Source organism: Platalea leucorodia (genome assembly GCF_965183815.1).
Source record: "Platalea leucorodia genome assembly, contig: HAP1_HAP1_SCAFFOLD_102, whole genome shotgun sequence".
Lineage (NCBI taxonomy): Eukaryota > Metazoa > Chordata > Aves > Pelecaniformes > Threskiornithidae > Platalea > Platalea leucorodia.
In genome coordinates this window covers 15,394-29,380 of record NW_028121428.1, presented here as the reverse complement: position 1 = coordinate 29,380, position 13,987 = coordinate 15,394, and the positions used below count along the sequence as shown (strand labels likewise).

General features: G+C 59.4%; 1 protein-coding gene across 1 annotated transcript; it reads right to left on the bottom strand.

The window, feature by feature from the left end:
* Positions 1 to 1,106: 1,106 nt before the first annotated feature.
* Positions 1,107 to 8,641, bottom strand: LOC309603483 (scavenger receptor cysteine-rich domain-containing protein SCART1-like; the record flags this gene model as incomplete). The annotated part of the gene is made up of 6 exons (XM_082338319.1): positions 1,107 to 1,112; positions 2,351 to 2,460; positions 2,804 to 3,118; positions 3,205 to 3,508; positions 4,146 to 4,426; positions 8,311 to 8,641. The coding sequence occupies 6 exons, from the start codon at positions 8,639 to 8,641 to the stop codon at positions 1,107 to 1,109; spliced, it is 1,347 nt and encodes a 448-aa protein (XP_082194445.1).
* Positions 8,642 to 13,987: the final 5,346 nt, after the last annotated feature.

The window sequence follows — 13,987 nt, the reverse complement described above, 5'->3', positions numbered from 1 at the left end:
AGATGGACTCTACTGCCCCATGCTCCTCCTGCCATCTGCCTCGCCCCAGAGCCCCCTCCAGCACTACCCAGAGCACTGCCAGCCTTGGCCATCTCCACTCTGCCATCTCTCTCCTCGCCCCATCACTACCTCCCCCCGCCTCTGGGCTCTCTCCACCCCTTGCTGCTGGTGCCCCATGACCAGGCAGTCAATGGGGTGGTGCATGGGACAGGTGGCAGCACACAGTCTCATCCCCCCAGCTCTGCCTGTACCCCTCAGTGACACCCCGTAGCACCCCACAGCCCTTCCAGGAGGCATGGTCCCGGGGACTGCTATGGAAGGACCCACCTCTGCGCCCAGCCCTGGCGCTTAGCACTTGCCCAGCCAGGAGGGCCAGGAGCAGGCAGAGAAGGGCCCCCAGGATGATGCAGATGATGACGGGCACTGAGACTCTCCTGCTGCTGGTCAAACGACCTTGGGTAGGATCTGCATGGGCAAGAACATGGAAGGGGCGACACCAGGCCTGGGAGAGGTGGGGGCAGCACCAGTCCTGACTCCCATCACTCAAGGCAGCAGAGGGTGGAAGACCCCAGAGGTGAGTAATGGGGAAGCTTCCACCCTGCTGAGGAAATTACAGCCCTCCCCAACTCTCCCACCACCACCCCAGTGCCTCCTCCTGGGAGCTTCACACCCCAGCAAGGAGCCCCTTCCATCCAGCTGTGGGTCACAGCCTGGTGCTGGGGATACCCAGCCTCGGGCGGGAGGACGAGTTACCTGCTCGGGGTGGGGATGCTGCTGTCCTGGCTGGAGCTGCAGAGGAGGAAAAGGAGAGCTGGGCTGAGAGGACAGGTGTGTGGGTACTGGGGAGCCTCCTTCCCAACACGCCCTGGGTGTGTCTGGAGATGTCCTTGACACACCCCACCCGAATTGCCCCTCCAATAGTGCTAGAAAGGCAGGCCGGGACAGGGCCCACGGCCTCTGCTCTGGGCGGCAGGCAGGGTGGCACAGGCAGCCCAGGGGACAGCCCTGGGGCTGCAGGGCCCCACAGGCAGTGGCCTGAGGACACCCAGCTCCACTGAGGCTGCTCCCCACCTGGCGCCAGGCTCCTGCAGTCTGCAGGAATGGTCTCACTCCTGGGAGGTCAGGGGCAACGCTAGGACCAAGTGGGCGAACGGCCTTCTCTAGCTTCCTGCCAACACCTGAACAAGAGGTCCCGGCCCTGCCACTCACCTGAGCAGCGCACAGCAGCGTCTTCCTTATGCCGGCAAGCACCGCCATCCCCGGGCCGGGTCCAGCAGTGCTGCAGGGACAGCTCCGTCCCCCGGCACTCCACCTGCTCCAGCCAGATGGGGCCTTGCCCCATCCCAAATGCGGACTCATTCAGGGCAGACACCGCAGGGCCACAGCCCAGCTGCCTGCACGCCACCTCGGCATCCTGCATGTCCCAGGAGTCGTCACACACCGTCCCCCAGGAGCCATGGTGCCAGACCTCCACTCTGCCCGAGCACCCGTCCTCGCCTCCCACGGCACGAATCTTCTCCCTGTCTGGAGAAGGCAAAGACCTCCCATGGCACCCAGACAGCAGGCAGAGCCCTGCCAGACAAGAAGGGTACACAGAGGAGCAGCTCAATACCTGTGCAGCTCGTGGCGTTGGGGCATGGGGCCAACGGGGCCGGGGACATTTCTGGGTGTCGCCCTGAAGAAAGAAACCCTGTAGTGAAGGGGGCTGGTTCAGGGGATCATGCAGAACACAGCAAGGCTGAGCTCTACTTGTGCCTCCCTGTACCATCTTGGTCATGGCAGCATCTGAATCCCAGTCAGTCAGGGGACACCCGCAGGTCTAGGGGGACCCTGACTGCTCAGCCCCTAAAGGTCCCTGGTTCACAGAGCAGCAGTAGTGTGTCTGTGGAGGGGAGGCTCTTCTGAACCCTGTCTGGTCTCTTCTGAGACCTCACCTGGAGATGCCTCTGCCTTCCCCAGGCTCGGCTGGCAACCTGGGTGGCAACTGCTGCTGGACGTGTGTGGCTGTGGTCACGTTTGTGCCACCGGCAGGAGTAGGGTCTGACACGGAAAGAAAAGCCCCTCCAAGCTCTTTTTCGCGTTTGGCTGTGTCCAGTGGGGAGAAGGAGCTGAGGTGACACTGGTGCCCGAGTGGCTCAGAGTTACCGTTGCAGGTGATGTGGATCTCATCTCGCAGGTCTTCACATGACTGCGCGTCCCAGGGAGTGGAGGGACACTGCCAGAAGGAGCTGGTTTTCTCCCCACACTGCACGTTATCCAGCCACGCAGGGCCAGACAGCCTGCCATAGGGCAGCCGTGTTTCCAGGGATCCTCCATCCCCGCAGCCCAGCTCCTTGCATGCCAGTGACACCGTGTCGAGAGTCATCGAGTTGGAGCAAATGCTCCCCCACGTCCCATTGTAGAAAACCTGCAGGCGCCCAGAGCAGCCATCGCTGTTCTCCAGCCTCAGGGCCACGAACTCTGGAAGGAAAGGCACCAAGGGGGAACAGGCTGGTCTGGGGCTGTGGGAGAGGGGACGCCTCTGCATCCCCAGGCCCTCAGCCAGGCAGGGGCATGACCAGCACATCCCTCTTGCACCCAGGGGCAGAGAGAAGTCCCTGATGCACAGACACCCCTGCCCTTCCCGCTAACACTGGGGAACAGCTGAGCTCTCCAGGGACCCCCAGTGGGACTGAGGGTGCTCGTGCATGGGTGTTGGCATCATGGGCTCAGGCAGGAGTTCAGAGGCAGCCAGGGACACTTTGGACGTGCCAGGCTCTCCCCACATCCCAGCCTCCCCAGGAACCAGGGTCCCACCACAGACCTGAGCAGATGACTCCTGCGTCCTCTTTGTGCCCGCAGTCGTGCTGCCCCCAGGGCCTGGCAGGGCAGTCCCAGAGAGCAGCTTCATCCCCGGAGCAGTTCATGCCATCCAGCCAGATCTGCCCAGAGCCTTCCCCGAACCGAGCGGAGCCAGTCGCCTCCACTGCCCCTCCACAGCCCAGCTGGTGGCAAACGACGGCAGCATCAGACAGGTCCCAGCCATCGTCGCAGACGGTCCCCCAGCTGCCCTGGTAGTAGATCTCCACTCTCCCCGCGCAGCGCCCAGCCCCATTCACCAGCCGGACCTGCCGGCTCCCTGCAGTGGGGAGAAACTCCAGTTGCTGTCAGGGGCTGGCTGCCCACCCACCCCATCACCTGGGGGGCCTGTGCAGTGCCGCTCACCCCAGCAAATGACTCCCACGTCCTCCGCAACCCCTGCCGCCAGTGCACTCTCGGGCAGGGAGGTGTTGCATTGGGTCAGGTTGGTCTCCTGCCCAGCGCACCGGACCCCTCGCAGCCCTACAGGGCCCATCCCTCGCTCAGGCTTTGGGGGGTTGTAGGCTGTCTCTGCCTGTCCACACTGCAGCTGCCGGCACACCACGTTGGCCTCCCGCACGTCCCACTGGTCATCCAGGACTCTGCCCCACGTCCCACGCTGGAAGATCTCCACTCGCCCGTTGCACCGGCTCCCTCCACCCACCAGCCGCAGGGATGCAAAGCCAGCTGAGCCTGGGGAGAGCAGAGATGCTACAGCCACTGGAGGCACCGGGGAACATGGCACCCTTCAGGGAGGAGGGCAAGGGGGAATTCTCCAACCACACAGGACAAGATTGAGCCTTGTGCTGATGAGAAGCAAGGGCAGAGCCCAGGCCCACTCTTCAGCTCACACCCAGGTCTGCTGCTGCTGGGGGCACCCAGGCAGCTCCTGCCTGGGTGGTGGGAGGAGGCTCTGCAGGGCGCTCTGTGGGCATGGGATGCGGTTGTCTGCAGCTCGAGGGATGGAGCAGAGCCCTGCAGCCCTGTCCTGGGCTCATCCCACAGCAGAAAAACACAGGAGCCCAGGCCTGGCAGTGGCACCAGGGCCTAAGCCGCTGCCCTGGGGGCAGATGCCTGCCTCCGTTCAGTCCCCTCCTCTCCCACAGCAGAGCAGTCACTCTGAGCAGGCAAAGCCCTCTAGAAGGCTCCTGGGGAAGCAAGGGTTTCTCCAGGGAGAAATTCAGCCTGGTACTGCCATGGGACCCCTGCTTCAGGTGGCTGTGTTGCACACAAAGGGCAAATGGAGTTAATGCAGCATTTTCCCAGCACTCACCTGAGCAAATGACAGCGGCGTTGTTCCCATGGGAGCACGGTGAGGCCCCCAGGGTGATCACTGGGCACTGTCCCAGGTGGGCTTCAGTCCCGTCACAGTGGAATGAGTCTCTCCAGACAGGGCCAGTCTCTCTCCCAAAACGCTCTCCTCCAGGAATGGACTCAGCAAACCCGCAGTTGAGTTGACGACAGAGAACGTGGGCATCCGAGAGGTCCCAGCGGGAGGCACAGAGGGTCCCCCAGGTCCCCAGCACCTGGACTTCCACCCTCCCTGCACACGCCGTGCTGCCGTTCACCAGCCTGACCCCTGTGTACTCTGGGGACAGAGAAGGAGGACTGAGGGTGGATTGGTGCTCTTGTACCCTCAGTAGCTGGTACAGAGGCCAGAGGGACAGCATGCCTTTCTTCTCCTTCTGCACTATTTTCATGCTGCTGACAACCCATCACCCCTCCTGTCCTCACGCCCAGCCCATCATGGTCCTTGCTCTGATCCCTGACCCCCAGCACAGCTCAGGTGTTCAACACCCCACCCTGAGTCCTTACGTGTACAGGTGACTATAGCGCTGTTCGCATGGGTGCAGGGCTGGTCCCTGGGGGACCCCCTGGGGCAGGAGGCGAGGAGGGATTCATTCCCCACACACTGCAGCTCTCCATCCCACATGGGACTCATCCCTTCTCCAACGTGAGCTGCCCCAGCCACAGGCAGGGCCACGCCACACTGCAACTCCCTGCAGACCACGTCAGCAGCTTTGGGACCAAAGTGGGAATCACAGACAGTTTTCCACTGGTCCCCGTCATGGATCTCCACACGTCCTGAGCAGTGGCTCTTCCCTTCCACCAGCCGGACAATTCCTGGGGGAAAAAAAACCAAAACAACCAACTGAAAGCGCTCTGGCAGTTCCCACAACACCTCCAAGCAAGCCCTGACCAAATGGCCCAGTGCACATCCCAGGGGAAGCTGTTGGGGGAGTGTTGGTGACACAAACACATCCAGGCCCCCCTGCACCCCTTCTCTACACCATCACAGCACTCAAGGCTATGTGTCTATCCCAGACCCACAGCAGACCCTGCCGACCATGTTGCCACCTTTGAGACCAAAGCATGAGTCACAGGCAGTTTTCCAAGGGTCCCCATCATGGATTGCTATATGTCCTTAGAAGGAGCTATTCCCTCTGACCAGCCAGCCAGATCCCTCAGCAACCAAAGACCCCTGAGAGTTCCCACAGCCCTCTGACAGTCCCCTGACCATGTCCCACCTGATCTCCAAGGTGGTCAAAGGCAAAAAGCCCCATGACCACCCCAGCTGCTCTCACAGGGTGCTGATGGCACAAAGACAGCAGTGCCCGCCTGCCGCTCCTCAGAAATCAGCCCAGCCCTTGTGGGCTTGCTTCCCTCCCAAACCCACTGCCACAGGCACTGCTCAGATAAACTGCTGCTGCCCCACAGACCTTGCGCTGCCCGGCACTGGTCCCTGGGCACTGCAGCACCCAGAGCACTTGGGGTCCAGGGAAATGAGCCCAGGCACTCTTGGTTTCTGAAGCGCTCTCTGCCCCGCTGAGCTCAGGGCCAGAGGAGCATGAGGAACCTCTTGGTGCCACCAGAAACATGCCCTGTTCCCAAGGGGGTCTTGGGCTGTTGGGCACTGCTGTTAGATGGGACACGTCACAGGGCACAAGCATAGTGAGGCTGAACCTGCAGTCGGTGTCTGTGCCAGCCCCCTGCTCCAGCACCTGCCCAGGAAAAAGGTCCCCAGTCATGGCCAGAGTGCACTGCTGGATGCTCATGTCCCTGGCCAACAGCCGGGCAGAGGGCAGGAGAGTGGACAGAAGAGCAGCCCTGGGCTTACACAAGCTCCCAGTGCAAGGGCAGGCACAGAGGAGAGCCAGTCAATGCTGGCAAATCCAGAAGTGCAAGGCAGGCAGGGGCTGGGACAGACATAAGAGGCTGGGCAGCAGGTCAGCGCTCCTGGATGGGACCGTGTCCCCACGGGCAGGGTCTCATGGGGTGACCCTGGGAGAGGAATGAGGTGCCACATGCCACCCTGCTCCGCAGACCAGGCCAAGTGCTCCTCCTCTCCGAGCAACCCCTTTGCTTCAGCCAAGGGACTTGTGCCTGCCAGGGAGGAAAACCCCAAAGCAGCTACCATCCCATGCCCTTCCCCGGTACCGTGGGTGGCCACATGAGTCGCTCTTGGTGCCCCTGGCATGGGGGGACCTGGCATTTGGCACTGCCAGGCAGGTCCTGGGTGAATATGAGGAGAAAGATAGGAATCAACAGACTATGTAGGGCAGGGTGGGGGATTCATCTGGGCCAGCTCAGGGGCCAGGCAGAGTGTGGGCACCTTAGGTTAGGCTCCCTAAGGGCTTTTCCCAGGGACTGGGAACACCAGCAATGACAGCCTCAGCTCGGCAGTGCGACTGGCCACACTGGGCAATGCTCTGGTGCCTACTTGTTACTCCCTGAGGGCACAGCCAGGTCTCTTTTCCATCCCAGCCCCAGAGGTGGGGAATAGGCTGTCCTCTTACCTGAACACATCACTCCAGCGTCACTAGCATGAAGGCAATTATTTTCACCCCATCCTCCGTGTGGGCAGTCAGAGAGGGCAGATTCAGTGCCATTACAGCCAACATCATCCATCCAAATGGGGCCAGATCCTTGCCCAAAGTGTCCATACTGAGGAGCTCCGACAGCAGACCCACAGCCCAGCTGCTTACAAACCACTGCCACATCGTTCATGTCCCAGTAGTCACCACACACGGTCCCCCACTGGCCCCCGTGTTTCACCTCCACTCTCCCAGCACAGTGCCTGCTGCCGTTCACCAGCCTCACCTCCGCAGCACCTTCAAACACTGACACAGGACCAGTCAGGACAGCACCGAGCCCCAGCACTGTGAGTCTGGGGGAACCCCTGCCCGGGTGCAGTCAGAGGTGCCAGGATGGGAGCCCTCTCCCCTCCAGGATGTCCCTGGGGTACTGCAGGGGCCCCTTCTATCCCCACGAGCTGTGCAAGGCTGGGGATGCCCAGCTCCTGCCCTGCTGGGTCATTTGTGGCCCCACAGACTTTGGCACCTCCTTCCATCACAATGGCCCCCTGCAACCTGCCCCTGGCCCATGACCACCCAGGGCACCCACCCCTCCCCAGACAGCACCCTGAGAAGAGACCTGCCCCCACCAGGGCTCCCCCAAGCCCACACTGCTGCTTCTCCCCAGGGCCCTGAGATCCCCTGCACCAGAGCCTGCCCTGGGCATCTCCCAGCTCATCCTCCACCCGCAGTCCTTTCTGTGTCCCCTCTGGTGCAACATGATGATCCCAGTGAGCTCTCCCAACCCATGCCCCCTCCTTGTCCTTGGGCACCAGCCCAGCCCTGCCCTTGTCTAGGATCCCCCAGGAAGGTCACCTCTCTGCCAGCCTGCGGGAACAGACACCCCAGTTCCCTTGTCTCCACAGGCACAACCTGCCCCCCTTCAGGCTGGAGCTCTCCCCAGTGCTCAGCACCCCACCCTGAGTCCTTACGTGTACAGGTGACTATAGCGCTGTTCGCATGGGTGCAGGGCTGGTCCCTGGGGGACCCCCTGGGGCAGGAGGCGAGGAGGGATTCATTCCCCACACACTGCAGCTCTCCATCCCAGATAGGACTCATCCCTTCTCCAACGTGAGCTGCCCCAGCCACAGGCAGGGCCACGCCACACTGCAACTCCCTGCAGACCACGTCAGCAGCTTTGGGACCAAAGTGGGAATCACAGACAGTTTTCCACTGGTCCCCATCATGGATCTCCACCCGTCCTGAGCAGCGGCTCTTCCCTTCCACCAGCCGGACAAATCCTGGAAAAAAACAAAATAACTGGGAGTTCCCAGAGCCCTCTGGCAGATACACGGCCACATCCTGCATCACCTCCAAGCAAGCCCTGACCAAATGGCCCATTGCACATCCCAGGGGAAGCTATTGGTGGAGTGTTGGTGACACAAACACATCCAGGCCCCCCTGCACCCCTTCTCCACAGCATTACAGCACTAGAGGGTATGTGTCTGTTGCAGCACCAGGCACCGCCCAGACAACCTGCTGCTGCACAAGGCACCCTGTGCTGCCCGGCATGGTCCCAGAGCAGTGCTCTGGTGCCCATTTGTTACTTCCTGAGGGCACACCCAAGGTCCCTTCCCCCATCACATCCCCAAAGGGGAGGAACAAGCTGTCCCTTTACCTGAACACATCACTCCAGCGTCCAAACTATGATCACAGTCATGTTCACCCCATCCTCCGTGTGGGCAGTCAGAGAGGGCAGATTCAGTGCCATTACAGCCAACATCATCCATCCAAATGGGGCCAGATCCTTGCCCAAAGTGTCCATACTGAGGAGCTCCGACAGCAGACCCACAGTCCAGCTGCTTGCAAACCACTGCCGCATCGTTCATGCTCCAGTAGTCACCACACACGGTCCCCCACTGGCCTTCGTGTCTCACCTCCACTCTCCCAGCACAGTGCCTGCTGCCATTCACCAGCCTCACCTCCGCAGCACCTTCAGACACAAACATGGAACCAGTCAGGCACAGCACCAAGCCCCAGCACTGTGGGTCTGGGGGAAGCCCCTGCCCAGGCCATGTCAGAGGTGCCAGGGTGGGAGCCCTCTCCCCTCCAGGCTGCCCCCAGGGCACTGTGGGGGTCCCTTCTATCCCCATGGGCTGCGCAAGGCTGGTTGTGGGCAGTTCTGGCCCTGCTGGGTCATTCGCCATCCCACCGCACAAGGCACCTTTTCCCACCCCAACGGCCACCTGCCCCCTGCCCACACACACCTGCACACTGTGCCCAGCACAGTGCACCCTCTCTTCCCCAGCCCAGCACCCCTTGGACAGCCCCTTCTACCCAGGCCTGCAGCTTCCCATGCAAACCGCCTGCCCCGGCACCATCCATACCCACCCCCACCCCCAGGGCTTTCTGTGTTCCCACCGAGACGATTCCGATGATGCCCCCACCCACATCCCCTCCTCGCCCCCGGTGTCAGCCCGGCCTCTGCACTGGGCCTGGCCCCCCAGGAAGGATGTCTCTCTACGCAGATGTCCCTGTCCCCTTCTCTCTGCGGGGCACAAACTGCCCTCATGGGGTCAGGGCTCCCCTGCAACAAGGGGGCAGTCAGCAGCACACAAACCCTCCGGGGTACCCCAGAGGCTGGCAGTGCCCTGGGGATCTCTGGGTGCTGCTGTCACCAGCTAGGCCACCACTGCCTCCAGAGGCACAGTGCTGGGCATCAGGGGGTCCCAAAAGGGTGCCTCAGGACAGGGCGTCTATGAATCCAGGCAGGCACAGGCTGCCTTCAAGACCGGAGCCCTGGAAAAGGAGGTACTCTCCCACCCAGACAGGCAGGCACAGGGTCCATGGACTTGAGCACCTTCTGACCCTCATCTCAGTAGCACCTGCAAAGCAACCTCATTCCCAGACAGATCCCGATGACCATGCTGGTACCCGCTGGCCCTGGGCTGTGGGACAATGGAACTGGCACTTACCCCTGCACAGCTGTACCCAGAGGAGCAGCCACAGCATCTGAGGGGACAGGAGTCCCTCTGTGCCCATCCGGAGCCTCCTGCCCTGCCAGCACATCTCTGCCGTGCCACACTCCCTGCCACAGCTCCTGGGGACTCACGGGGACAATGATGACGGGAGGGCAATATATCTCTGCAGATCCCAGCCCAGCTACAGGACGAGCCAATCAAAGCAGCAGGACCTTTTTAGACATTATCGGGAGCTATCTCCCCTCCGACACAGCCCAGCCCTCCAATGAACTTCTCCAGTGCCATTCATGACCATATATGAGAGACGGCTCTGCTGCAGGTGTCACGTCACTGTGGTGGGGGGCTGTCACAGGACAGGGCTGGTTGTGGGGGGGGAAAATGGGTTTTTCATCCCTTGAGCCCTGCTGTGTTGACCAGGAGCACTGAGCATCTCCTATGCCAGGCACATCCAAGAGCCCAAGGTGAGAGTGTCCAGCCACCCCCGTGCCATGGGAACCACAGGGCTGGGACTGCACCAGAGGCTGTGTCAGGAAGGGAAGGAAGGAGCCCCTGACCCTGCCACAGACCCCGCTGTGCTGGGAGCAGCAGCTGGGAAAGGGCCTTAGCCCAGGCCAGAGCCCCATCCCAGGAGTGCTGGCTCACCCATCCTTCCCTGGAGAGCCCCAAGGAAGGTTCCTCATGTCCCTGCCCTGGCAGCAGACCCACAGCCCAGAGGCTCAGACATGTCCCTGACTCTCAGCCTGTCACCAAGGGGCCGTTATTCCCCACAGGCGGATCAGGAGCTCCAGCCTGCAGGTGCACAAACCACAGCCCCCGTGGCCTCGCAGCGCTCCCCGCGCTCCCCCCGCAGCGCCCGGGCAGGAAGTCTGTGGTTTCCTCCTGGCACCGTGCCCAGGCACATCCCGGCGGTGCCCCAGAGCCACCCCCACCCCGACTGCTCCAGCCAGGGCTGCAGGGGCTGCTCCTTCGGCCTCACAGACATGGGGCCCGGCAGCTCCCGGCCCCCGTGATGCCCTTGGGACAGCACACGGCCGCGCTGCACCGAGCCCCACAGCCATGGGGTGCCATTGGTGATGTGACCACTGCCACCCTCCTACTGCCACCTCTGTGCGCTCATGGGTTATACTGACGGTGACCTCACACCCTGCTCCTGCCAATGCTGCGTGTGCACGAGTTACACTGTCACATGTGTGTGCGGTGTATGGACTTCTGCTGATGATGTTTCTTTCAAAAAGTCGTATTTGGGCGTGGTCTAAACATTATTTTGGTGCCATCAGAAGCACCTACACGAGCTATGTGCCAGCTCCTGACCTATCAGCTACTCAGGCACCAGTGACATCACAAGCTCATACACAGCCCCTGGCCTATCTGCTACTCAGCCACAGATGATGTCATAGCATCTACCTCTGATGTTGGCCTGCTCCTGGCCTATTGGCTACTTGGGCACCAATGACCTCAAAACCACCTACAGAAACTGTGGGCCTGCTCCTGCCCTATCAGCTACTCAGGCACCAGTGACCTGACCACCACGTATCCAACTACTTGCTATCTACTTGCCTATGAGATGCAAAGGCACAAGTGACCTCGCAAGCTCCAACACAAGCCACGTGCATGCTTTTGGCCTATCAACTACTAAGGCATCAGTAATCTCACAACCACTTACACAAGCCACGTGCCAGCTCTCAGCCTATCAATCATCTGCTCAAGCACATACCAACCTATTTGCTATGTGCTGACATGGTGGAGTGACCTCATGTGGCAGCCCCCACCACGTCAACGGGATGGAGGAGGGAACGGGAAGGGCAAAAGCAAGAAAACACATCTCATGGGTCGAGATAAAGACAGTTTAATATGTGGAGGAGTAAGCACTCACAGCAGGAGATCGATGCCCGGACAGTCTCTGAGTAAAGAATACTATGGAGAACACACCCTCCTCCCTAGTTTTATTGCTGACCATGACATCATATGGCATGGAATATCGACTTGGTCAGTTGGGGTCAGCTATCCTGGCTTTGTCCCCTCCCAGCCTCTTGCCACAGCCAGCCTCCTCGCTGTTGGGGCAGAGCGAGAAACAGAGAAGGCCTTGATGCTGTGCAAGCACTGCTCAGCAATAGGTACAATGTCGGCTTGCTGTCAAACCTGTTTTGGCCACCAAGGCAAAGCACAGCACCACAGGGGCTGCTAAGAAGAAAATTAACTTCATCCCAGCCAGACCCAGTACAATCTCCACCCCTTATTCCATACCGTGTGCATCCCGCTCAGGCCCTACAGTATTCAATACATTTCCATCCACCACCACCACTCCCTTCCCCATCCTTTGACATGACATAGACACAGCGTACTGGGTTTGCCTGGTCTGGCTCAGGTAGACCTGGACAAGTCCCAGCGCACTCCTGACTTCTCCCCTCACTCAGTCAGCCAGAGCTTTTTGAAACGTTCAACCAGGTTATCAACCTCAGGACAAGGAAACACATGTATCACCAGCCCACACCCCACACTGGTCTTACAGGTAGCTGTCAGATCCCCCCCAACCCTGGGGAAAGGGAGTTCCCCACCAGCACCCTTCCCCTCTCTTTGGCACCTCAAAATCCAGTTTGCTGTTCATGGGCTCATTGGCTCGTTCCTCTCGTTCACATGGTCTTTTCTCAGATCCTCTGTGGGTCTTCTCCATATGGTCCCCATGCACATATTCTTCTGAAGTTGGCATTTTGTCCTGTTTTTTTCATGTTCGCAGACAGTGTTGCCTGTGTCTTGCAGCAGAGAGAAAAGCTGAGAGTCTTCCCCAGTTCACCCAGTGTGGCCATCCTGCTGGGCCGGGCTGGGATGTGGGAGCCTCCTAGGCTGGTTCACAGCACTGGGCTCTTCTTTGTAGGCTGACAGGATTTGTGCCAAGGGCCCCTTGGTGGCCTCCTGGGAGGGGGCCATAGCCCTCGGGCATGTTCCAGCTTGGCTGTGTCCTCCCCACCCTCTTGAGGTTCCCCCCACCCCAGACATGTCTGGGCTGCTTCTGCAGCCTGGTAAAGTGGGGGACCTTGACCCACCCTTGTACTTTGCTTTCTATTCACATTTAAACTCTGATTATTCCAGTAGCTCTTATTAAAGAAGGTTTTATCCATTTGATACCTATGTTGCAATTGCTATATAGATTCAATTTCTCTGCATTTATAAATTTTTACATATATCTATATATAAATGCATACACATGTCTATGTGTATAGAAGTATATGTATTTAAAACACTGTCTCTAATCATAAATAAATAAAAATATAGTTATACTTATTTGTAGACTCAGTTTTAGGTATCTTTCTAAAAATGTATCTGTTGTACATAAATGTACATTTTTTTCTATCCCAGCACTTCCTTGTCCAAAGGAGGCAGGCAGCCAATCAAAGGGCTGCATAGGAACACATGGGTCTGACGGTGTCAAAGAAATGGCTGCCAGCCAACCACAATGCAGTACGAGAATACGTGGGGAATCAGGCTGTCACAAGTGGCAGCCTCCCTGTACGTAATGACAGGGACGGTGGTGCCTGTGCTCCTGGCGTGTTCCAGGACCGTGACCCAAATGAGCACAAGGAAGGCTCGTGGTGAGGTAAAAATGCTCCTTTGGAACCGCTGTCAGAGAACGGGTCACTGTGGTGTCAGAGCTTCAGTGTCTGTGCCTGACGTGAGAACTTTCCCACCTCCACGTGCTTCCAGGCTGCACAACCCTTCTCCAAAAAACTGCTGCGGGACCCTCCTGGGTCTTGTGGGAAAATGTGCACGACTGTGCTGAGGAACCCCTGGGAGCAGGGACAGCACAAAGCCTTTTCTGCGTGCCTCCTCCTCTGGCCGTGGTCTCCCTCTTTATCAGCACCTGAAGCCCCCCTCCATCTCCTCCCCATCCCTGGGTCTGGTGATGGCAGCTCTGTACTCAGTGGTGCCTCCAGCAGTGACCCCCTCATCTACAGCATGAGGAACCAGGAGCTCAAGGGTGGAATTAGGATTACATGCAAGTTTCTGCAATAGTGATCAACTCTCCATCTCTCTCCGCAAACGACTCCCAGGATATCCCATCCAAAACTAGTGCTTTGGTGTATTATCATTATTTTTGTCATTATCATTTAACTTTACCATTATTGTTACTTGTGGTTATTGTGTTCCTAGAGAAATGTTTGGATTTGTCTCACTTCCCCAGAGGCATGAACCTGCTCTGTCTCACCTGGAGCCTGGGTAAGAGCGTGTCTAACGCCAGGGCGGAGCTGACTGCCCCATAGCCTCTCTGTAATAAAACGGGATCTCCCCCGTGCAGTGGGGAGATGAGCAGCAGCCATCCCCATCCAGCTGCAGCTGCCCCACACCCTGAGCAGCAAGGCCAGTATGGAGTTGCCCTGT